Genomic DNA, 26990 nt, shown 5'->3' on the forward strand with positions numbered 1-26990 from the left:
AACAAAGATGGAGTATTCATGTTCTAATGACAGCCACAGACAAATAAAATGTTGACCACAGCTACTGTATCAGCACATCTCTGTTAATATAGTTATAGTTTATTACTTTGTTTTGATTACAGATCATTTAAGCTGCAGGTACTTTTAAATCATGCCATTCCACTGTTGTGGTGTAGCTAGCTGGCCAGGCGAAACTGTGATTCATGGATCCGATTTAAAATCCATTAATGTTTTCTAAAAAAAGATGAAAAAAGTGAAGAAGTGATAGGAGATAGAAGCCACAACATATATATTTGGTCAAAATTTAAAAGAACTTACTCCAATAGCTCTCTAAGGTCATGATTTCACTGTGTTCCAAATATGACTGTAATGTAAAAGAATTCTAATGAATAACCATCTGGACACAATCATGTGCCACATGCTCTGGGATGACCCTGCTTGAGCAGGGAGATTCGACCAGATCACCCAGTGTGGTCCATTCCAGCCTGACCCGTTCTGAAAGTCTGTGTGATTCCATGAAGGAGGAATCAAAACTCATAGTGTGACTTTCAGAAGACTTAAATATCAGACTTCTGCTTCAAGAGTGAGGACTCCACATGTCTGAAACCATATAAATATCAGAAGCCAAAGTTATGTTAATATATTTTCTCTATGCCATTACAGAGGAAACATTGGTGAATATGTCCATAATAATGAATAATCATGAATAATCATTGTGGTTGCTCTCATGGCTGAAGAGGAACATGTTAATGACACAGTGCAAGAATTAAATTAAGCTGCTTACGAGGTTTCTTTTTATTTTACTAACACTAGCTTTGTTGAATCAAGCAAAGGCTAACTTCATAGCCTGAATTTAACAAGAGGGCAATAGCATTGATCTAGGGAATATCCAGGAGTAAGGGAACACATAGAAATCCATTCCCAGAATAATTTCCAATCCTGCAAAAATTGATTCTTCGGAGACTTCCTGAGTGAGCCTAATTATCTACCTTTAATAGCCTTCAGTTTTTTTGTGTTGAAGTTTTAAAATGCATATTTACTTTTGGTATGACTATTGTGTGAAGAATGGATCTTCAGTCTGTTTAAAATCTACCACTTGCTGGTTTATTGAATTTAAGCTACTTATACCTGCCCTTGTGATACTACTTTTGATCTTTCAGATCTGTATCATATTCTTCTCTCACTGTTAATTTCTCACACCTATGGAATAACTTATGGGCTAAGGAGCTGTAACAGTCTAGAGATGTGGTGCTGTAGGAAGGTGTTTGTAATTTCCTTACGTGGGGCTGTTAAGTCTTGCTGGCCATGATTTCTTCAGGATGCTTCACAGGTGAAATACTAGATGTAACTGAGATCTACTGAAGCTGAGAGACGGCATTTAAAATATTCTGATACATATTTTTGGTGCATGTAGAGAACATCTTGCAAGACTTACCATCAAGTGGTTTCAGTGGGGAAACATTCAACATTTTTCTTTATCTTTTCACCTTTTTTCCTCTTTTGGCCTCTCAGAAGAGAAGGATCTTATGACAACATGTTATGCATAAAAGCCAGACACTTTTTTCTGGGCATAAAAACTACTACTGTTTTCAGCAGGTGAAGAAATTTGGGTCTGCCTTGCCATTGTGGAGACCAGAGCATACATCCTCAAATCCTGTTCTGTTTGTTTTCTTTGTTTCTTGTTGGGTTTTTGTTTTGCTTTTCAGTAAATAACCACAGCAACAACAAAACCAATAATGATTTAATAAACCCCAGCAACCAAAAAATCCGCAAAAGCCTGTGACGAAACTATGTAGTTAGACATCTCTTGAAAATATATTTCTTCAAGCTGAAACTTTCAAATCTCCTGTAACATCAGCTGTGTTGGATTTTAGCACTGTATTTATCAAGTAAGAGACTTCTGTCTCCTGAACTGTCTTAATATTTTTTTCCTGAAAAATAAGTCTCTTCCTTTTCCTTAAGACAGAAGCTTTTTGATAGATAGTCTGACTGGAGATGAAATCTGGTTTTTTTGAGAACTGTATTTTTAGTCTATTCTTATTTGGAATTCTATTATAATCTCAAGTTCTGAAATACAACATTACTTGTCAAAACACTCAAATACAAATCTAATCTTTCAATACGTGGTAGTTGATCAAAGATGGTATCAAATCACAGTTTGAAGTGAAATGCATAAGTGAACTTACCCATCACTTCCTCCACTGCATTTCTGAAATGCTCCTAATATTGGCTGAGCACTGATTTTAAACTGCAGTAATACATTTAAAGAGACTGCTTACCTGTTTTTGAGGAGTATAACTATTTCCCTTCTTCACAGGGCCGTTTTTCAATGCTTTCTCCCTGGCATGGTCTGCCATCAGGTCCTGGTGCAGGATTATTACACTGGCGAGTTCGAGTGCTCTCTCCATTGATGCAGGTGGACCAGGTACTCCAACAGCTCCAGCCTCCATCAGTCACAACTGGTATTAAGACATCAGAAAGGATTAGGCCATCTACCTCTTTCAAGGTAGATCATGATTTATGATGATTCTGCAGATCATTGCAGTCTCCTGAACACCACCCATCACAAAGATTTGGCTTTTAAAAATGCATTTGTCTCTGGCAATGCTTAAGAGCCCTGGGCTTTCAATATTTTTTTCATGCTAGGAAACAAGTACTAAGGTCCATTTTGGGCACCTGTGCATTAAAAACCTGGCCACAGAGGGCTGATTTACTGCACAGTAAATTTTTTACATTGTTGGTTGTAGAACTGCCTTCTTTTCCCTTTCCCCCAACCTAATATTAAACAAGCACAGTAATTGTGAAACATGATCATGTGCTAGCAGACACCAAGCTTTTACAGAAAACTGAAGACAAAATAGTTTAAGACATGGTGAGATTGCTTTTGCCTGAAATCAGTTTACCAGCATTGCACCAGGCTTCAATAACACTCCTGTGTACTTAAATGAACTTAGTGTCATTCCAAGACACAGTAATGTATGTGCGACAGTGAACTCCAAATTAGAGTACCCTCTTTATGGAAAGAACATAGTAACTTACCTTAACTTCTACACCTTGCCCTTGAGATTTGACAGCAGTAGACATAAGGAACTGCTATGAAATGCTTCTGTTCTTATGAAGGCTCATTCTGTGAGCATGTTGTTACAAGAGATGAGATCATTTTAGTTTATTTCGAGTATTTACTAACCTTTCACTAATGTAGATTTGGGAATTTGACAAGCAATTCCCTTAAAATAACTTGAGCACAGACATGTACAGACTCCATCTACCAGCACAAGGGTGCCTCCATTTTTACAGGGTTCACATTTACACACACTGTATTCGGTAATATAGTCTTCAATTGCTCTTTCCAAATTTTGTTTCTTTAAATATGCATCTCTCATCTTAACTGGAACAAGTGTATGTATTGGAGAAGGCTGTGGAAGAAAAAAACCAATGCATAGCACACTTTTCCAAAGTTCTGAATCCTTTTGATATAACCATCACTAGAATAAAAATCTGAAGAAACAGTTAAGATAAAGACAATGTGTGAAAATTCATGATAATCTTGGAGTCTCACCTCCATCTTTGAACAAAAGATTTCAAACTGTAAAAAGCCACAGCTTTGAAGAAGCTGTACTCACCCGTTGCTGTATCACTACTGGAGCATCAACCAAAGATTTAGCCCACTCTATGTAATCCTCTACATCAACCACTTTGGATCCTCGTAGTAACATTTCTTTGATTTTAACTGAAAAGTCGATTTTTCCCCCCTCAACTAAGGAAAGGACATCATCAATGACAGCATTATCATTCATTTGTGCTGCAGGAAAAAAAGAGGATGAAGAAGAATGTTTAATATCCACGCATCTGGAAGAACAACTGTCCTCCTAGTGCAGCCAGTCCCTCTTTGTACAATGATTATAGAGAGAACACTTGGTTGTCATAGCTCTTATGTGGGAGGAAATAGTTTATTTTTTCAATTAAATTTGAAATTAAATTTCAATTCAATTCAATTTCAATTCAATTCAATTAAATTTTCTAGATCTGAAAGGAAAAGAAAGGATGGGAGAAACTCAGACACATTGTGGACATCACAGTTCTTTGATGACAAGCAAAAGATAATGAGTAATTCTACTGTATTCCCTGAGCTAAACCAAAATTAGGCAGGAATTAGAATAGTAGGAGCTTTTGCTTCATAAGTAAAATACAAGACCAGAGCAGTGAAAATAATTGCCTCTTATCATTTAGTAGTAAATATCCTTCGCTTTTGCAATTTTTTTCCATGTGAAACAAAGCCCATCTCCAAATACATAAAGGAGCAGAAGGCAACAATGACAGGTAGAACACAAATGGGGTAATCAGAGAAAGGGAACCCTGCTTTGACTCCTCCCAGGCCTGTTCCAGCAGAGCTATTAGCCCTGCAGGATGGAGCAGCAAGATGAGTCAATGAAAGGGCTCTCTGGATGCAAAAAATGGCATTTTGAGATTAGACAAATTTAAATACTTAGCATATATTTACAGGAGTGCCATTGGTAAAAGGGGTTCAAGCTGGCTTTGGAAGGAATAAACTTGAGAAAGTAAAGGGATAAATGCAAAAAAAAGGAGACTGATTGCATATAGAAAAATGACTGATCTGTCAGCTTCTCTGCTGCATGCTGTCCTTCACCTTTGCAGTCTGTCCTGGCTTACCATTAAATTCCATTCTAACTCTAAGGGGGAAGGGACTCTATTCTGTGTGCATCCATGTGTGTAGAGCCCTGTGTGGCTGCAGCAAGAGCTGGACAAGGGCTGAAAGGCAGCTGGTGTTTGTGGTGGTAACAGCTGGAGGAAGTGACAATACATATGCCAGTGTGTGATGACTCGCAGATATCAAGCCAGACTAGCAGGTGAATATAGGATAAGTGGCTTGGGAGCCAAGTACCAGAGCAGCTGTTGCTGTGGCCTAAATCTAGTGGCTTTCTGTGATGCAGTGACAGCAACAGTCAGCAAGGGACAACCAATAGATATCATCTACCTGGCCTTCTCTAACACCTTTGATACAGTCCCACATGACCTCCCTATCTCCCAGCTGAAGACATATGGATCCGAAGGGTGGACTTACTGGTGGCAAGAAACTGGCTGGATGGGCACAGCCAGAGGGTTGTGATCAATGGCTCTGTGTCTGGTTGGAGGCTGGTGATGGGTGGTGTCCCTCAGGGCTCTGTTTGGGTCCTTGTGTTTGCCTGAGCACTGTCTGTATTTTGCCTGTATTTATTTGTGGCCAGTGATGTGTGTATGTATGTATGCATGCCTCATGCTTGTGTCTTCATGTGTGTGAATGCTGGGAACACATTCTGAGCCTATCTTGACTTGGGAGCATGGAAGAATGTGAATCTCACGTGTTGCTTTTGTCTTTTCCCTAACAGCAATAACTATATTCAGGGGAAGAACTTGTATCATCTTTCCTTAAGCAAAAGATATAATGTAAATCAAGGATATACTTACATTGTTTCTTCACATGAATACTTTCACATTTACCACTATCAACGTTAAAGTTGGCGTGTGTATTTTCATATACGATATTGGCATCTAAGTGATAGCCAAGGCATTTTTTCACATCTTCTATACTGATTCCTGGAAGTTAAATAGGTAGTTAGATAGACTGAATAAGCATAAATAATGAGACATTCTTATTCTTAGAGAATACATTTCAGGGCTATTGGAAATGTCTGTGATCACATTTATCTTTTACTTTTCCCTTGTCTATGACTAAAGTGACTGAACAGATGCAGGTGAAATCTATGGTGACTAGGAAAATACCGAAAATGAATTTCTGTTTTCCATTATCTTGTTGAAAACAAGTCTCCCTTTAGGAATAAATTTTTCCTTTCATTAGATTGAAATTTTGTCTTTTGCAGTTGCTCAATATTTACTCTTTTTATATACTAAACACTGAATTCTCTCACTCTCTCTCTTCTAACCTCAGTTATATTTCTCCACTCCTTTTCCCCATAAAATTAATTAAGGCCAGTGATCTCCTCAAAGTATGCTTTTTCCATTATTTCTAATCCTCCTCTACCCACTACGGTTTCCAACACCTCCTCTCTTCTTGTTGAACCCAAACATATCTGCAACTTCAGCATTGCGTTCTTAAGAAAGAATTTTGCTTAAAATTGGACCTTTAAAAATCCAGAACTACAATCTTGAGGAGCTGAACAGACTAATAGTTGGAAATAAAATTTACATATCTGTCCCATGTCCCATTTCATAGCCTGAATATTTGATAGTAAATTGTTATTGGTGCTGCAAGCAGCAAGTGCTTATTTTCTGATCTCCAACACCAGTGGGAGAATTGCCTTTTCTCACTTTATTCCAGTGTGATCATTTTAATCCAGCACAAACCTGCATATATCTGAACTGCACATGAGGGAAGATTAAATTTCTACTTTTCTATTTTAACCAGAGCATGGAATATTCCAGAGTGAATGTTGAAAGCTATGAAATCATTTCAACACACTCATGGGCTCCGTGTGGTTTCTAGAAAGCACTTCAAGTTATTCCTTGTTTTTTGTCACCACCATACTCTTAGAGTGATTGTAACACAAAGTGATACCAACCACTAAATAGGATTGAGGGTTTAGGCAGGTTTTCTCATCTTTGGAGATCTCTTGTGAATCATGCAATTATTACTAATGTATGCACAAAATTTGTTTAAAGGTTTTTTGCCCTTCAGTCACAGACTTAAATCAAAGATTTCAAATAGTTCTGTAACTTATAGAGTTATAGAACTGTTAACTCATGTAATTCTGTAATTACATTCTATAATTACATTCTATAATTACATTAACTCATGTAATTCTATAATGTCACTGGTGTGCCACAAGCAGCATGCACTGAACTTTGCTGTTCTCGGTATTTTTCCACATACACAGATCTACCATCACGTGTCTTTTTGAAAGTCTGGGAACTTGGTTATAGCAACAGAAAGCATACCTAGTTGAGACATAGCATAATTATCCAGTACGTAAACAAGTTCATATTTTCCTCCTACAGTTCCAGAGACTGCATAGTGAGTTCCATAATCTTCTAAGAATTTGAAATACTCCCCCTTGTCATAATCAGCAGGCAGAAAATTTAAATCATCAAGGAAACTATCTGTGAGACGGACATCACGACTCCGAATTTGGAACCTTCCCAGCTGAATCTGTCCTTTTACATGCAGAAAGGTTTGGTTCTGAATGCAGGGAGAAGAAAAGAGAACACAGTGCCATTCTGGTGTGCAGTACAGCATGACAATCTATTCTATTTTACTTGTAAAGAAGCTGCAGCGCTTTTCAATGTGGCATTCAATTTAGCAGTATGGAAGTGGGACAAACTTGTTTTATAAAAATTAAAAAGCTCTCTGATCTAAACTGAGGATGCAGCAAAAGACTTATTTTAGTTCTTCCAATTTTGTAGAACTCTTCCCTTACTCATTTCAGCAAGGCCTTTGTGATCTATTTGACAACAAGTCTCTTGAAGCACAATGCCTACTGAAAAGTGGCTTTCTGACTTTTGTAACATTGAAAAGTAGTTCTACATGGCTTGCTAAATAGCAGAAGCTGCCCGCTTAGATGAGATGGAGTTTCCTCTTTGTTTATAGTCAGAGCAGACCTAAGTTCTCTCTGTTTTTGGATCACTTCCCTGTTATTCTCATACTGTCAGAAGGAGGGGCACAGCTGCAATTAAAAACAAAATACTCTTGACTGTTAGAAAGTAGGGGACAGTTCCAATTAAAAACAAACCAAATCCAGCATCATAAAAGGAAAATTAATTAGGAAAAACACCATATTATGTATTCGAGCCATACATACATTATAAGTCTAGGTATAGAAACTGATATTTTTGTAAATTATACTCCAGGTGATTTTATATCATATTCTAAATTGGAACCTAGCTACTGCCTGTAACTTTTGAAATAAAATCTTGTGAAATAGTTGCATTTAAGGCTCTAAGGGAACACATGCCTTCCAAACCCCATTATTATTTGCAGTATTTATGTGACTCCCTTAATAGTAGTGCCCAGTAGGAGATATGTAAAAGGGATGTAGCACCAGAGTGTCTTGTTATCCAGCACCATTTAAGGGATCTTAAACTGCTGACTCAGATGCTGCTTAAGATTGGCAGAAATCTTTAGGCACCTAAATAACTGTGAGGAAATTTTTGTAGGTGCAATATTCCTAGCAACCAACATACACATATCATTTCTCTCCAGATGCCTCCAGGCACCTCCAGGATACTTTAACTTTCAGGTGGGCCCTGGAGGGCTCTCCTGCACGGACTGTCACTCCACTACCCTGCAGCCCCTATGTGCAGTGATAGAACTCTGCTTGTGACACATTGTGACTCATTCTCTGAACTGATCTCTCAGCAAGAATTTGAGCCCAAAACTCCTGTCACAAGCCACTGGACTACAAACAGACACTAAGACCCCCTGAACTATAGAGCTTGATCTTTTATGTCTGTGAAGATTCATGGTTTGAGGTTTAAATGGTTTGTTTCCATCCCAAAAAAACTAATACCATTACAAAGGCAATACTGGATTCAGTTTATCTTTATCGTGCAGATCTTTGTCTTCAGCATTATTTTAATTAATCACCGATGAAACTTAGCTTAGGTTTCCCTTATATCTGTTTCAGTTCTGAAGCTCTGAAGGTGTCCTAGACAACAAGACTGACAAATTTGAAAATTTTAATTAGTTGAGGCAAGTGTAGTGTTCATTGCACATGGTGCACTTCAGGTCTATGGGGTTGATGTACCTTGTATATAATGGCATATTTTAATCACAGGCCTTGGCATAAAGTGTAGAAAAGAGTATATAACCTGATCAATTTATTTCATTAGCACACAGCTGCTGGTTTAGGACTTAATGTCACGCTCTGCTCATTTTGGCTGAGGGCAAGGTTAATTTTCTTCACAGTGGCTAGTGTTTGGGTTTTGTGTTGAACACAGGGTTGATAATACAGAGATGTTTTTGTTATTGGTGAGCATTGCTTACACACAGCCAAGAACTTTTCTGCTTTTTGTACTGCTGTGCTGGCAAGGAAGTTTGGGGTGCTTGGGAGGTTGGGGGAGACACATCTGGGACAGGTGACTCAAACTGATCCAAAATATTTTCCATACCATATGACACTGGGCTCTGTATACAAGGTGGGTTGAAGAAGGAGGAAAGGGGGATGTTTGGAGTGATGGCATTTGTTTTCCCAAGTCACCTTACATGTGATAGAGCCCTGCTTTCCTGGAGATGCCTGAGCACCTGCCTGTCTGTGGGAAGCAGTGACAGAATTCCGTGTTTTGCTTTGTTTGTGTACATGGGTTTTGCTTTCCGGTTAAACTGTCTTTATCTCAACCTGTGAGTTCTCTTTTTTTACCCTTCCCATTCTCTCCCCAAGCCTGCTGGTGGGGGAGTGAAGGACCAGCTGCCTGGGGCTTGTCTGCTGCAACCACGACATGTCCCATTTTGACCTCACTAAATGCTAAGGCTACTTCATTACCATCAAATAAAATGGGGTACAGTCTTTCCACTGTTTCAGAGGAGAGGTAGAGGTATAGCTTATGTGCAATCTCAAAATGGGCTTGCTTTTGTCCGGACTGTCTGCAAGAACATTCCCTTCAAATGTGCTCTGGGAAGGTGCAGGATGGGCATTGCTTATGAGAACTAGCCCTGTCTAAAGTCGTGGCAGCATGCTAGTGCCCATGCCTTATAGCCCTGGCTAGTTTATTAGTACAGATGTACCCCATTGTCTGAGATCTGACCTTTTGGTCATTATTCCTAAAATTTATTTTGTGTTTATGAAGTGTAGCCCTTCTCAGTGGCAATTTTTCATCACAAGGCTTGATCTAATTTGGCCATATTGCACTAGATCAGAGCTGCTCTTTAATCGGGATGAGACCAGAGGCCTTGATTCTTTCTAACACCAAGCCCCTGATGAAGATGAGGGTGCTTGTTGGTCAAAGATAAACAGCAGGAAAAAGAAGATATTTTGAGTTGTCATTTGGCTGTGTTTGAAATCTTAACGTTATTGTCACCAGTATTTCATTTCTTGTAAAAAAAAATTTATAAAAAGCAGCTGCTGACTAGAATACTTTGATTATTATTGCCTAATTCTAACACTGCATAAACTGTACTATTTGTAAAATAGTTACATTAAAACCTTTAGAAGAATTGTTCTCACCCTTTCTCTGAAGCTTTGCAGGAGGGAACCAAAGGTATAATTCTTTCTGTAGTCATATTTGAAATTTACTTCTGAAGCATTTTTGTTACTTCCATCAGTAGGTGTGTATTTCACAGAGAAGTCAGCACTAAAATGTTTCTGTTTTGCTATGTAAACCTCTTGTAACATTTTCACACGATCATGGTAGTACACAGATGAGAAAGTTTTGTCTGCTTTTGTCTGAAAAAAGAAAAAAGATTGTATGAGAAAACAACAGGCAGTAGTAGAAAAATCTATGTAGCACTTTAAAGCTGTAAGTTTTCAGAGCATATCAATGTATTTTCTTACAGCTCATTTTCCTTTTAAACCATAACAAATGGAAATAGTACTCCCTCTACAAATTGCCTCATTGGGATCAGCTGAGTTGTTGAAAAGCAAAAAGAAAACAGCAATGACAATAATTTCGTGAATGTTAAATCTCAGCATATAACACTGTCAAGGTAATTAATGTGTGTCAACAGCAGTCTACAGCTGTTGACAGCTTCCTACATCTGTCTACAGCTTCCTTGTGAGGGAAGAGGACAGGGCAAGCACTGATCTCTTCTCCCTGGTGACCAGTGACAGGACCTGAGGGAATGGCCTTAAGTTGTATCAGGGGAAGTTTAGTTTTGATATTAGAAAAGTTTTTTCACCCAGAGGGTGGTTGGGTGCTGGAACAGACACCCCAGAATGGTGGTCACAGCACCAGCCAGCCAGAGCTCTGAGAAACACTTGGACAATGCTCTCAGGTGTGACCCTCTGCAGGGCCAGGAGCTGGACTCAATGATCCTTGTGGGTCCCTCCCAGCTCAGGAGATTCTATGACTCTGTGTGAGGAATAATAGTCTCTCTTTCCTAAAACACATTTAAGATTTGCTAAAAGCTCCAAACTTGTGAAATAAGTCAGAATTATAATTCTGCCTTCTTTTCTTACAGAAAACAATAACTAATTCAGAATACATGTCTCAGTGTTGTTTATTTTAGTATACCTTAGCTGAACATCACATTTTAGCAACTGAAAATTGTTGTACATCAAACCCAAACATAACCAGAGATCTCTGGGTCAGATTTATTAATTTTGGGAAGGACCTGGTTTAAACTGTATTTGTTTTATCAAGTTCCTACTTACAGTAATTTTGCGAGGCAAAATTGTGCTTTGATTTCTGAAAAGTTGTTGACATTTTTTCAACAATCAACAACATTTTTGTTGTTCAAATCTCAATGAGAGTTATAGTCTGAAACTTAAAAGCCTAATGATTTTTTTCCCAGTGGGGTAGAGAAAATCATCAGTGGTTAAAAAACAATAAGTAGGACCAGAATATTGTAATACTATGTCTGCCCTTTTATCAGTGGCTTTTTCATGTCCTTGAAAACGGAGCTTATTTGCTCTTCTACTTGGTAAAAGTTGGATATTGTAATCCTTTATGTGCATCTTCTGTTCATTTCTTCTGCTTGTATTTTAAACATTCCAGAAAGATAGTCTCATTTATTGTGCAAAGGTGCAGCACGAAGATGTGGGAATTTGTCTGGCATAACTGAGCTGAACTGCTAGAGTCTATGCTAACAACAACTTTTCCTCTGGACTTGAGCACAAGCTTGAGCCTAAAAAGCTGCTGCCTGACTCAAAATATATGCTGAGTCTTCCAAGAGTATGCCAGGAGCTGGCATTCAATTAAACACATCCTGTCTTCCAAAGGACTTAAACTTACATCGTAGGTGAGAATGGCCACGTTCCATGGCTTGCGGTAGTATGTCCGTGTGTTCCCATCACGCACCCGGTCACAAAGACCATTGAAAAAGTCATTGTTAAATGGGCTGGCCATTGGTTGCATTCCTAAAACATTGATTCTACAAGAGAAATACAAGAGAAGTTATACTTCAAAAGAGGAGGTGTCAGCACACATGACCTGTAGACTGGAAATCCATATTCTGTAAGAGATAGAGGCTGTAGCTGGGAAACTGAATCCTGCTCCATTCAAGCAGCTTGCCTCATCTCTTGTGGTTTCTCATCTGTGTACTGGAGATAGTTACATCTTTTGTAAAATTCTTGAAGGATCATGTATGAAAAATAAACAAATAAAATACATTAAACCTCAAACACAGTGAAAACTTTAGGCATAAAAAGAGGTAAAAAGCATTTTTTCCTTGACCAATATATTTGTGAGAAAGAACATTTGATCTTGACAAGTACATCTGTGAGAAAGCATTCCTTGTAGATTTAAAATGTACATCTCAATGGCTATATATATTTTTAATAACTTATATTAGTTTGTTTGCTGCTAGATACTTGGTTATCAAGCGTGTAGAACATTCATCAAATCTTTAGAAGGAATATACAGCTACTCCTAGCATTGCCCCTTCTTGCAGGGTGTGGCCTAGTGAAATAGCAGCATTTCCTGGAGCATAAGGAAAAAACCATTACAAAACCAGGGAGGCAGGCACATCAGCTGTATAGCTCTATGCATCTATATACAAATGTACAAGAAATACTTCCAAAAACAACTCCTTAGGGGATTCTGTATAATTTGTTTGCCCTTTTGTGCCTGTTTCATACATTTCAGTCTTTTCAGTATTTCCACTATTGACATTTTGCAAATATATATGTACCTCTCTGTAGAAAGTGGTAAACAAATCATCAAAGTCACCAGTGTCATTTCTGCATCTCTACACTAAACATTTTCTCATGCAAGATTTTAGTAATAAATCCTAACAGAAATGTCTAAAATTGCCTATATACTTGGTTTACTTCCCCATGCTAAAACAGCAGCATTTTTGCTCTTGCACAGTAAGAAATGAAATGAAAAGGATGCATGATTTTCATTAAACACACGGTGGTGCTGTGGTATACTTTTCTGTTCAGTTTGGATTGCTGCCTTCTAACTCTATTTGTAGGTAAACAATATGTCATGTTCTCTTTATGTTAGAGATGAAAGAAATACAGCAGGGTTTGAGAAGACAAAAATTAATTTTCAACTTATATTAATATGAAAGCCTCTTTGTCTCGGGTTGAAAAATGTAACCAAAAATGTTATCATCCATTTAAACCGGTTGGGAGATATTGTTCTCTATCTCTTGTAACTCTGGGGAGGAAGAGGGCAGATGCCTTCTTTTAATGGGATAACTGGTAAGACCAGATAAGGCAGTGCCTTCTCATCTCTTCCTCCACCCGTCTTTGTCCGAGGGACATCACCTGTGAATGGGCCATTTAAGGCCTCTCACATGACTGATAACATCACCTCATTCCATTGTGAGATGCTCCACCCAGTGGGAGGAGCCAACCTTTCCCTACCCAGATGAGATGGGGACACAGGGGCCCCAGATCAGCCAGTTTTCTACTGAATTCTTGGAGGAAGACCGGACCCATCTCACCAGCACAGGACCATTTTTTTTTTCTACAGGATCATCTCTACTTCACAGAACCACATCTGTTACTCCAGGAAGTAATTTGGACTGCTTCCAACCCTGACAGCAGGGAGCCAGGTAGTATCTCTGACTCTGTCAGGGTTTTCTAGGACTTTTGTTTGTTTGCTTGTTTGTGTTTGGATTTTTTTTTTTTTTTTGTGTGGTACTACTGAATTTGTATTTTTTTAATATTCCTAGCAACGAACTGTTATTCTTATTCCCATGTTTTTGCCTGAGAGCTCCTAATTGCAAAATTGTAATAATTTGGAGGGAGGGGGTTTTACATTCTCCATTCCAAGGGAAACTCCAGTTTTCCCTGACAGATACCTGTCTTTCCAAACCAAGACACTCCTGCTGCAAGCAAGCTGCACATAAAATGTTGTTGCAGTAAGGCATCCTGTTGTATAAATAGTCAGGAGATATTTTCTCCCTTTTAAACATGCATTTTAGCAAAGTAATTGACAATTACTAATTGGTTGTGAAATAATATTAGAAGCAAATCTACATACTTATACATTTTACCTTTATATAAATGTAAGTTTATTCATGTGACGTATATGTAAGATTCTGTTTATTAACATTATGATTGATTTATACAGTTCACATATTTTATCCTCACAAGTATACAAAATAAAATGGTAGTTAGGTGTTCTTGCAAATGCTATTTACCATTTCTGAATACAAATGCGACCATGATTCATAATCCACTTTTGGGAACATTACTGTGCCCCAGGTTTTTTTCAGCTGGCTTTGGAAGCAAACCCAAACTCTTCACTAGGCTTAATGTTACTTTTTCCTACATACCCATGTCCTGCAGTTCTGCCAACTTCAGACACATCAATATCATGGTTTCGGCATGGTGATCGTGGGTCAGATTCACAGTCATCTTCATCAGAATAGTCTCCACAGTCATTATCTACATTGCATACAAGTCTTCGCTTTATACATCGACCTGGTCAAGGAATAAAACATTGCCTCAATGCATTTATGTCAAGATGGACTTTAAATGGCACCCTTAGCTACTCCTTAAGGTCTTCCTCTATGTATATTTCCACTGTTGTCATGAGAGAATAAAATCCTGTGCTCTGCCACTTTCAAATTAAAAAAACCCCTGCATACTACTGTTACATATATGTTAGCAGGATGACTGAGAAAAGTAACTGGCAGTAGAACTGCTGCAATCTGAAGAAAATTCTTGCATCTTAGACTGTTCTACAGTAAACTTCAAGTGTTAGGTTGATTGATGTTTTCTTACTTGCATTAAGAAAATACAGGGAAATATCAATTCAATATCAACAAAAAATTCTAAATCATTTAAATTGTTGCTATTTGTATATTATTTGAATAATATGAACATGTAGTGTCCAAAACTATTGTGATTTGTGTTCTAAAGTAACAGGGAAGTAGAAACTTTCCTGAGTTTACAAATCACAAGTTTTACAAAGACTTGGGGTTTTATTTCTACAGGATTTAGACTTTGATAAATTAGCCGTAGCAGAATAAAACTTTGATATCAGCGACCTCCCCTGTAAATGCCACAAAATTCCTGTGAACTAGTACTTAAAGGTCTACTTTCTAATTTTAAATTGCTTTATTTTCACTTTTCAGTATTTGACTTAAAAGCAATACAAAAAATGGCTTGGAAATTCAAATTCATTTATCATCTTTCCGTTTTTGTTTTGACTAGTTTTACTGCTATTAACTTTTCCTACTTTATTTTGATTTCTGTTGAATCTTGAGCACTACGTTCATATGCCTTGTATCTCTTTACAAATGTATATCTTATTTTGGATCTAGATGGTGGTGTCCAACTAGCATCTGTCATACCGATTAGGTTGGTAAACTTCCATATCCATTCTGTTAGCATTCCTTCAGTCCTAGCTTTTTCCTGGTGATTTTTCAGAAAACCTGGTGATTCAGTAGCAAGTAGGGTAGTTAAGCTCGAATAAAGGATATTGTCAGTATGGTCAGCTTCTAACCATGGAGTAGAAGTTACAGAAGATTTTAAACTAGGTGCAAATTAAAATTGAGGATGAGAGGAATGTACTCCCTTCTTAAGCAGTTTTGCTGCTGTGGTTTTGGCATTGTGTCTTTGAACTCACCTGTCCATGGACTGTTTTCAAATGCTAGCTTGAGGCTAATGTAACTTATTCACAGAACTAAAATGTGGTTTCTGAGTTACTGCTTTACCTGCTATGGCTCAAAATCACTTACCCGAACTGCACTGAAAGTCAGTACCACAGTCTGGTTCTGGTTCTTCAGGACAGACTTTGCTGGTTTGACAGGTCTGTGTGTCTCCTAGGGCGTCCAGGCATGCTTTTCCACCAAACTGCCCAAATCTTTCAATACTTCTGGAGCGAAACTTGAACCAAAAATATTAATATTGCTCAGACAGAAAACAGAGCTCTACCAGAACTTCAGGGTTTCCAAATGAACTCAGAGCTTTTCAAAATAAAACATCTTTGGTGGATTTTTTTTGTTGAAAACCCATTGTTCATGGATAAAATAACATTGAATTAATAATTATGATTAATAATACTTAGCTAGTATGTAAAGATGTTAAATTTTCACTGTTTAGTTTACTTCATTATTTTATTTCCCTCCAGTGTGGAAATGGCTCATATTTATATTTTGTATGTTTTCAAACCTTAAAAGAACTCCCCTAAGAAAATAAATTTGCTTTGGAAAAGAAACTTGGGGGGATGTGGGGGTGTTGTGTTTGTTTATTTGTTTGTTTGTTTGTTTTAAATTTGAAAGCGGAAAAATATATTGAAAAATAATGTTTTAAACAGAAATACACATATGGCCAAAATAGATACTTTATATGAAGAAAACTTTTTGAATGAGGGCACTTGAACATTGCTTGGATGTATTATTCTCTTACTCTATGTCTTCAAATCTGACATTATTATGGGTTTAATTAAATAATGAACATTAAGTATTAGGAGCTGCAGTCTGAGAGTTTCTTGTACTAACAGGCAGACTGATATCCCTTTGGTTGTGACTTTGGAACAAAGACTTCCAGGGACACCTTACCCTTTGATTGGTGCATGGGTCGCAGGGCCCCCATGCACTCCAGCTGCTCAGTTTGCAGTGTATGGGAGATGGAGCATTCAGTTCCCTTGTTCCCCTGTGCAAAGCTTTTTCTGAAGAGCTGTCAAACAAAACATTCCAGTACAGTCCTGGGCAGTACACTAAAATCACATGTGAGTTTATATTTAAACCACAGACCAATATTTTGAAAGCATCTTCAACCTGATTTCTGTTTCACTTTTGTAGCAGTACTTAGATGTATCAACAGCTGCCTAATATTAAATTCTTTGGTGGTTTAAAATTACATTAAAAACAACTTTGAAGACTTAATAGGCTAGGTCTTTCTCCCTTTTTTAGATCTTTGTGCATACAAATACTCTTATGGTAGGTCATGTTATTGAAGAGAATGAAACAAAAATACACAGAGAATGTCTACAGTCTTCTATTCAGACAGTGGTTGTGCTCCCCAATAAGCAAAGCTGAAGACTAACACACAGCAGCACATCTCAAATGGATGGAGCACTCAATACATCTTTGTGATTTTAGCTAATTGAATTTGATGGTGTTGCTCTTAACCATAATTGCCTTCCAGAGCTGAAAGAAGACTCATAAATAAAGGTATTACTTGGTAACAGGATAACTTTTGTTGCTAGAAAAAACAGACATGGATAGCTATCTTAGTATTCTTCAGCTTGTCAAGTTGAATACTCTTACAGATAGGCCTACTTTTGGTTTTTAGGATGAATTGCCATTTTGGTGCTCAGTTTTAAATATCATCAAACTTCCAGTTCTCAGTACGTGTAAGGCCATTACTTAATAGAAATCAAGTTTTTTTTAATCACCCACTGGTAGATATTAAAAACTGATGCGTTATGGAATGACTTATCAAATTTAAAAGCCAAGGCTAGTAGTTTACTGGTGACCGTATCTTCAGTGGTAAATAGCAGAGGAATAAAGGAGCACTGAAGTCTGGCTTGCCTTTTTTACTCTCAGTGACTTACTCCAATTTGGCCTTACATGATGAGTGTTCATCCCCAGCAATTCTCTCTCTGCATATCTCCAAGTTAATGCTCCTGCCCCTGCTCTACGATGAGACCTTCTTTACTGAGCCCAGCTGGTTGGCAGATCTGCAGCTCCTGCAGTGGGAGGTACCCATGAGTTTTCACTGCAGACAGGGCTTTGCCCTCAGCTCTTTGACCCCCTTACATAGTACAAATATCACAAGAGTCCAAACAAATGTAACCTGATTCCATAAGATTAAGAAATCTGCAGTTTGGACAACAAAGACATAGCAGTTGGTCCAACTCTCTGGTGCCATTTATTCTATGTTAAGTTTACATATGTACTAAGTTTTTATTGAGAAAATAAATCAACCTCCTTTCAGCTATCAAGCCTTAACCAACTCAGGGACTGCAGACTAGCCCAAAATTTTGCCATGACAGCTATTAAACATAGACATAGATTACCCAGGGAAATAGTAGAATGTCCTTTCCTGGAAGTATGCAAAACTATTGTCAGCCCCCCTGGATAGCCTAATCTAAAGCCCTGTTTTGAACAGAGCTCCAGAAATTCCTTTCAGCCTAGACTTTTCAATGTATTCAGCAGTTCTGTGAAATTCTGGAAAGTTGTATTGTATTTGAAATTTGATGTAGCTTCCTAGCCTCTTCAAAACCAACTCTCATTTTCAAGTACCTCATCTTACAAGTACCTCATACTAAGCAAGTGATTCTTAAAAATTTCCTTTACAGTTTTCTATGTATTTCCCACCGCTCAGCATGACAGTAACATCAACAGTGGGAAAAAAATTAAAATCTTCTGCTCTGGTAAATGTATGAGAATCAGCCTGTTCCTTACTGTATCTGCAGGATGCCTTTCCATCTTACTGATGGGGGACTGTGAACCTATGAGTAACAACATCTATTCTGGCATCTTGGGCTGAAGACAGACAGGTTGTCCTTAAAGACAGTAGGAGTGAGAACCCATGGATGCTACACCTATAAGATATATTGAGGCATCTGATGGGATATCTGGAAGCAAATAGTTACCTTATTCCTAGCAATTACCAAGTATTCTGATGTCTTAATTTGTGTTAGACAAATTTACATTGAAATGTATATCTGAACTGTTAAAATATTGCTGTAAGAATAGAGCCAAAACCCCTTACAGACAATAAGGATTAATCACTAAAATCAGACTTGTGCCTAAAGAAGCAATTAGACTCAAGCTACTTCAAGTCCTAAAGATTCTTCCAGAGGTTTTTGTGGGGCATTATTATTATTTATAGTCTACAGTAAAAATCTCAGGCAGAAAATACTGAGTTGAAGTCTCCAATGCAAATGGAAGTCTTGCCATCAACTATCTGCAAACTTGAACTGATGGCATAATCCTTGACTGAATTTCAGGTAACAACACAATTAAAGATCTTTTCAAACCAAAGTGATTCTATCATTTTATGATAACCACAATTTAGCAACTTTTGCAAGAATATTCACTGAGTGATGAACACACACCCACGGGCCTTCTCCAGCATAGTATGAGGTTAGCATGATTTGCTGCAGATTCAGCTTTAGGGTTTTGAATTTATTTGAGGTTTGAGAAATAAAAATAAGAAATTTCAGAAAAATCTCATTGCAAATGATTCATAAACTTTGAAACACCATTAATGCATCCACCATTCAGATTATCTGGGAAATCAGAGGGTCATATATTCAACATCAATGTTTAAAAGAATCAAGATACTACAAAAATTTCCAAACTTGTCACCTCCACATTAAATTTGAAGAAAAACTGTTTATGAAAACTACATTGAAACAGATGCTAAGTCACACAAATTAAATAGGAGAGGAGGTAAAAACAGTTCAGCTACTGAAGAACATCACTGAAGGTGATAGCTGAGAGCATAAACTTCAAAGATGGGCATGGAAATTAAGATACCTTCTCTGTCACCCTGGTTTTGAAGACTTTTTTAAGCCTTCTGTTATGTTCTTCATATTGGAGTCAGAAGTTTCACCTTATCACACCTTCTACTATAAACACTGGCCATGTTTTGCTAACTGTCTTTTATTGTTTACATATTTCTAGGTAGGAGGAGAAATGTGATTGACAGTTAGCTCGACCAACGTGGATTGAGAGGTGGAATTCCATCCTCCAATCCATGGGCACCATGGCAAATGTATAAAACTGGGTTTTGTAAATAAACTCGCTCTCTTTTCCTGCTTCGCTCACCAGCGTGTCCTTGTGTGGTTCTTCCCGTGTCCACTGTGACATCTGGTGACCTGACGTTTCGAAGAAGTTCAGCGCAGCCGGGACTGATTCATGCAGCAAAGCTTGAAAATTCTACCTGCCTCCTCAGAGAGGTAAGCGAAATATCTCCACGTTTTTTCTAAAGAATGCTGGTCCTGCTGACCATGGAAAAAGATCAATCCTGCCAAAAGACAGCAGGTCGGACGGCACCCAGCACAGCTGGACTTTAATTTCTAGAAAAGACAGCTGGGCAGAGGTTCCAGAAAAAACCTGGGGAACCCCTCTCCTGAGAGAGGACAGCTTGTGCCTTTCCTGACAAGAGCAGCTGGAATTCTTCGCTGCCGACAGCTTGCCCAGCACTCCCCCGACCTCTTTCGGTTCTGTCTGGCCGAGATCAAAGCGAGCGTCTGTAAGCCTCTCCCGGCCGGCAGAGACGGCGCTTCCTTGGCTTTTCCTTCTCCTTTCTTCATACCACGGATGGCTGGCAGTGGTTCCTGCGCTATCATCCACTGCGACTAGTCTGTACCGTGACTTTAAAAGATGCTAGCCCGTCCAAGATACAGCTGGTCAGATTCCGACCCAGAGTGTGACACAACGATCCTTTCCTCCTCGGCGTGGCCCAACATCTGGCCTGCGGACGGGACCGGGATCGAAAACCTTTGATCCCTCTGTATCCTTCTGTGTGTTCAGGGCGAAAAGTTCACTTTATGAGTGTTTTATGCTTTTAACGTTACCTGTGCTTGTTTTTATGATTGCCTGTGTGAGTTTAGGGCTTGTCTTTCTTTGTGTCTCTGTGTTTTAACTTTGTTCTTTTCCTTCCGCGGGGGTGGGGGTGCGGTGAGACAGAGGCATGGCAGCACGGATGCGATCTCCCTGCCTTCTCTCTCTCTCGCTCGGTTTTTCTCCCGCCCTGCTCCAGGGCGCTGCAGCGGCTGCAAAATCTCTCTCTCTCTCTCGTTTTTCCGTACTCGGTTTCCCCCCTCCCCACAGGCGCGCGGGTCGGGCGGGCGCGCAGATCCCTTCCCCGCGCGGTGCCGCTGAGACGGGCGGCTTGGAGCAGCTTTGCCTCTTCGTCCCCCCCCCCCTTCCCCCCAGGGCGGTGAGGGGGGCCACCGGCTCTCCGCTTGAGACAGGCGGCGGCAGGGCGGCGGCGGGCTGAGCTCCGCCGAGCACCGCTCCGTTGTCCCCTCTCCGTTTCCCCCCTATTTCCTTCCTGCGTGAATTTGCACAGCAAGTCGTCATAGGAACCGAGGAGCGGTCTCCTCGCTCCTTTTCCCCCTTCCCCCCGCCATGAGCGGCGGGGTTCGCTCCCCCACTCCTTCCCTGCGGGCCGAGCGGCTGGCTGCGAATAGGGCACGAGGAACTTGCCGTTCCTCTAGACAGCGGATAATGCTGTGGGAGTTGCTTCGCTTGAAATTTTTTTTTTTTACATAGAAATGGGGGCCACGTTTGTTTGGATTTCCCCCAGCTCTGCGGAGCGGCCCTGGGGCCATTGAGCCCCTAAAGCCCCACTCAGGGCAGGGCCAAATAGCTTCGTCGCCTTTGAGGTGAGCAGAAGCTTTTTCCTTTACAGAAAAATGGGGGCCACGTTTGTTTGGATTTCCCCCAGCTCCGCGGGGCGGCCCTGGGGCCCTTGAGCCCCCAAAGCCCCACTGAGGGAGGGCCAAATAGCTTCGTTGCCTTTGAGGTGAGCAGAAGCTTTTCCCTTTAGAGGGACAGTTGAATTTTGTTTGGGTTTTTCCCTCCCCCCCTCCCTCAAAACATTTCTTCTCAAGGCGTCTCTGTGAACAGATGCCTGTTCATAATAGAAGAAAAATGACAAGAAATACAAAAAACAAATAAGCAACCTCTGTTGCCTTTCGCAGATAACACAAGTATTATTAATAATTCTACAGTATAACCATCAGTTATGTTTTAAGTGTTATCTCAGTTTTTAAGATATTTGATGTGAATTCACAGATATGATAAAGTTATCACAGTTCTACAGCCGGCTGCTGCTACTGCTGCTGCTTCTGCTTCTTCTTCTCATGTACTTTGCTATTTGTCTATAATTGCCTGTAAGACACGTGTCAGCCAAGAATTTTTCCTTGTTTTCTAGCTGTCTATGCTAGCTTTGCATTCATGATTTTCTAAATATTTTCAGATTTCCAGACAAGGTTATCTGAGTTTGTAAGAATGCCTCCTCTGTCCTGACGGTTTGGGATGCAGTTCCAATCCTGGTCACAGACCATCTCAAGAGCCTGCTGAGCTCAGAGCATCTCTACCCTGACAAATTTAGGAGGTGTCAATTACCATATTAGTTTCTTATTATAAGATTTTTAAGAAGTTTGTTTTTAAAATTGGTGTAAGGGATTCCTCTGCAGTTAGAGCTGGGCACTGGCCATGCCTTGGCTCTCTCTGGATGGGAATTGCCTATTTGCCCAGATGTTTTAGCAAAAATTACATGAGTTATTTGACTCAACAATTTGACCTTTAAATATAATAGCTGAATTGATCTTTGAGGTGAACCTGGAATTCCTGCCCGGGAAGGATGAACAGGATCTCACTGGTAAAGAAGCACTTCAGCTTTTGCAGTTTCTGGGCTGATCAAAATTATTATTAAAAAGATAACTTGCAACAATGTAACATTTATGTTATGAACCTGAAGAAAAAGTAATTCTGAAACCTGGATGTTGAATTTAGACAATGGAGCCTGACAAATTTGTTAATTTAAGGGGAAGATGTGCCTGTGTTTTATCATTAGCAGGTTCAGCAGTCGTGTTACCCATCACCTTTGAGGAGTGAAAAGGGACATTGCATAGCCTTAGTGGCTGTCACATAGACTGCAAAGATGACCATGCGGTTGGAAGTTATGGAGACAACAGAAGTCCTGTGTCAGCAGCATGGTCCTGTTTTCATCGATCTTCCTCGAGTCACTCCCTGCTTCAGACTTCAAGAAGACATCCAGTGATGCTAAGGATCAACATCTTGTCTCAATGGACTTTTTCTTTTCATGTGTTTTAATTTTATAGTAGATGTTGTTTCATTTAAGTTTCCTACATAGATGTAGTTGTATTTTAGGTAATATTTCACGTGCCTTCGGTGTATGTTTTGTAGTTATTAAGGGCTGTTATTTCACTTTGTGGTTTTTGCCTTTCTGGTCTTTGGGATCATGTAGATTTTTTTTGGAGTCAGATATCTTTTTGTTGATATTTTTATTAATTTTGTTATTCTTTTTTTCTTTCTAGGTGACATCCTACAGGTATCATGGGCCAATTGAGTGACCAGTGGTCCAGTCCTGCACATCCTGCAATGGGTCTTTGCCCTTTCAAACATCGCATGCATTTTTGCATTTAAAAAAAAAAAAAAAAAAAAAAAAAAAAAAAAAAAAAAAAAAAAAAAAAAGGGTCAACTCAGGTTGTCCAAATAATTGGAAAATTAAATCAGTTTGCGGTTGCAGGTGTAGTGCAAGGACCACTGTCCTTTGCTAAAAGGCAGAAAAAGCCCTTGTTATCTGAAAGGATGATTCCTAGAGTGATAGATCTTGACAAATTAGACTGCCATTTTTGAGCAGGCTAATGATGTTTTGTTTTTTTCTGTATTAGAATTAGTAAATAGCTAAGCTTGACGCTGGTGCATGGACATGGTTATGAAGGGTCAACACCAAATGCCACAGAACTTCCCTGACCATTTAAGTTGGTGCCCAATGAAAGTTCTGTTTAGTAATTGGTCTGAATTTAGGCTTCAGGCTCTGCTACTGTCTGTGTGAAAGGCAGGCGAACAACTTTCTCATGTTAGCCTGAGAAATCTAAAGGAGGAATTCAAACAAACCTTGGGAAGTGAGAAACTATCTGCAGGTGGTGTTTTTCCAACATGTTTACTGGAAAGAAATATTTACAAAAGAGTGTAGACGCTGAATAACCAATCATGTTCTTTGTACCGAACTACTCTATAAAAGTAGAATGTAGAAGAATAAAGTTTGCTCTCATCTTTACCATCATGGAGAGTCATGTTGTTATTTCTGTGCCGTCCGAAAACCATAGCAACACTTCTCTACTATCCTTTATTGAGAGGTTTGAGGGACTGAAGAGTACTCTTTGGAAAGCAAAAGCCATTTCACAATCAGTACACAGAATGATTTGCACCTTGTCTTGGATTGCACAGTACACTCTATACACCCGCTGGCCATGTGGCTCTGGTGATTTGTTGTTGAGTCATACTTCAGAATAGAGAACTGTTGACTTCATCAGTTCCTAAATGGATGACTCAAAGTATTGATTTTATAATTATCACTGACCAAGAAATGACACATCTCTCTTTAATCTGAAGACATGATAGCATCACATGAGAGCATGTGCCATTTGCCAGCTGTAGTTGTTAGCACCATCTTCAAACTGCACAGCCTTTGGTATGCTGGGGAGCCAAGGTGCTGCCCAAAGTTGCCTGCTATGGATTCTCTCTAATAATCATCTCTTCTGCCTGGACCATTTCTAACTGAACATGCTAAACCTGTGCTTTAATTGGATCTGAATGTTAAAATAATAATAACCACCAAAACATAAGGAGCCAGTACCTGCCCAATATAGTACCCTTCTATGTAGGAATGTCTCCATGAGTGGGCAAGAGAAGGGCTGCAGATGTCATTTATCTGAACTTCTGTATAGCCTTTGACATGGCCCCTCACAATATTCTTCTCTCTGAACTAGAGAGAGATGGATCCATTTCCATACTGATAGATGGATAAGAAAGTGGCTGGATGGTCACATCCAGAGGTTAATGGTCAATGGCTCAGAGTCCCAATGGACATCAGTGACAAGTAATGTCCCTCAGGGGTCTGTACTGGGACCAGTGTTATTTGGTATCTTCATTAATGACATTGACGAAGGAATTGAGTGAACCCTTAGCAAATTACAGATGACACCAAGCTGAGTGGTGCTGTTGACGCTTCTGAAGGATGGGAGCCATCCAGAGGGACCTGAAAAAGCTCGAGAAGTGACCCTTGGGAGTCTGATGAGGTTTAACAAGGCCAAGTGCTGGTGCTGCAGCTGGGCAGGAACAACCTCCAGTATCAGCACAGGCCGGGCATGAGCAGACCCAGAGCAGCCCTGCCCAGGAGGACTTGGGGGTGCTGCTGGGTGAGGGGCTGGACATGCCCCGGCCATGGCACTCACAGCCCAGAGAGCCAAACGTGTCCTGGGCTGCATCCAGAGCCCCGTGGGCAGCAGGGGAGGGAGGGGATTCTGCCCCTCTGCTCTGCTCTGCTGAGACCCAGCTGGAGCTCTGCCTCCAGAGCTGGGGTCCTCTGAACAAGAAAGACGTGGACCTGTCGGAGAGTCCCGGGGAAGCCACTAAGATGATCAGAGGGATGGAGCAACTCTCCTGTGAGGAAAGGGTGAGAGAACTGGGGTTGAGGCAGCTTAGGGGTAACCTACTGCATCCATCCCACACCTGAAGGGAGCCTACAAGAAAGATGTAGAGGGGCTTTTTTACAAGAGCATGGAGTAACTGGATAAGGGGGAACAGATTAAAAGAGAATAGGTTTAGATTAGATATTAGGAGGAAGTTCTTTGTTATGAGGGTAGTCAGGCATTGGCACAACTTGCCTTGAGGAGTTGTGGATGCTCCATCCATGGAAGTGTTTAAAGCAAGACTGGATGGAACTCTGAGCAACCCAGTCTAGTGAAATGTGTCCCTGTGCATAGCTGGAAGCTTCAAGATCATCTTGTCCCTACCTTCCTGTCGTGTGCAGGGACACCTCCCACCAGACCAGGTTGCTCAAAGTCTCACCCAATCTGGATTTGAACACTCCCAGTGTTGGTAATCCACAGCCTCATTGAGCAACCTGTTCCAGTGTCTCACCACTCCCACAGAGGAAACCCTTCCTAATATCTAACCATAATTCCCCCTCATTCAGTGCACCCATCACTTCTCATCCTATCGCTATAGATCCTAATGAAGAGAATAGCTCCAGGTTCCCTGTAGACACCTTCAGATACTGAAAGGTCTGGAGCCTGTAAGGTCTCCACACAACCTTCTCCTCTCCAGGCTTTCTCAGGTGTTGTTGTAGGGGAGTCGCTTCAGTCTTCTAATTAATGTCAAGACTTCCTCTGGACTTGCTTCAAGATATATCTATAACAAGGCTCACATTTTTTAATCACTTAGGTTTGACCATTCTTGTGAATGACACATTTCTGGAAGAACAGCTCTTCAGTTGTTTTCACATGAGCAGTTGGTAGGGACTAGACCTTCACTGTCCTCCTAGTGATACTTGCAGTGGAAACACAAAGGCTGTATTTCCAAAGATTAGAACTAGTCTGTCTAGGAGATTTTAAATATTAAGGGAAACACTGCCAGCATGAATTTGTGCAGCTTCAGAAAGAAATAGATTGAGATTAGGGATTTTCACACAGCATGCAACAGAAAAAAAGGAATCTGAGCTTTATCTGCCTGCAAAAATATGCCTTCAACTGCTTTCAGGCACTTTTATTGTGTCACGTATATCCAAAATAAACAAATAAATTGAGGAGGCTATCTGCAAGAAGTAGTTTTCTTTTTCATAGGATATCTGGGAAAAGTACCATTAGAAATGTCCACACTGGATGTTTATGCTCTGTGTTAGAGAAATAAAACAGTGGAGACAGCTGTAGAAGAAAAAGAACACTTACCTTCTGGTTTCCTCCCAGACTGAGGCAACTGTCTCAACAGTGAATAGTATGGCTATAAGCTGCAGACTAACATGCATGATTCTCATTCTGAAGGTGAACAGACTAGAATTGTGCTGACTGAATTTGTAATTTATTTATTTGATCCTTTTGTTATTTATTACCAAGAGAACAAACAAAAAGCAGTGTGTGCTGAAGAATGCCAGTAACTGGCCAAAATTGCCTTACTGTAAGTACTCTAAAGTCCACTTTTCAGAAAATTCCACTTTTCCCCTGAATGGGGAAATACTGTGAAGCACTTGCAAGGTTAAAAATGAACCAATTTTGTTTAACAGTACCTTTGAATATAGGAAAACTGTGATGCATTGAATTAAGAGAACCATTAACTGCTAAAAAAGTAAAACTGTAAAAAAGCTGTTGTAACAGTGACTCACATCAAGGACAAATAGTTCCTACAGCAGAGCTGTTTACAAGAGCAA

General features: G+C 39.7%; 1 protein-coding gene across 1 annotated transcript; it reads right to left on the reverse strand.

The window, feature by feature from the left end:
• Positions 1-26600, reverse strand: C9 (complement C9). The gene is made up of 12 exons (XM_063423311.1): positions 26515-26600; positions 16631-16748; positions 15809-15956; positions 14399-14546; positions 11902-12040; positions 10176-10394; positions 6955-7195; positions 5467-5595; positions 3624-3802; positions 3188-3416; positions 2280-2459; positions 1-234 (listed from the first exon to the last, which is right to left on the reverse strand). Exons 1-11 carry the CDS (start codon positions 26598-26600, stop codon positions 2299-2301), a joined length of 1797 nt encoding a protein of 598 aa, XP_063279381.1. The 3' UTR covers positions 1-234; positions 2280-2298.
• Between the last annotated feature and the right edge of the window lie 390 nt (positions 26601-26990).

Source organism: Prinia subflava, chromosome Z, assembly GCF_021018805.1.
Source record: "Prinia subflava isolate CZ2003 ecotype Zambia chromosome Z, Cam_Psub_1.2, whole genome shotgun sequence".
Classification (NCBI taxonomy): domain Eukaryota; kingdom Metazoa; phylum Chordata; class Aves; order Passeriformes; family Cisticolidae; genus Prinia; species Prinia subflava.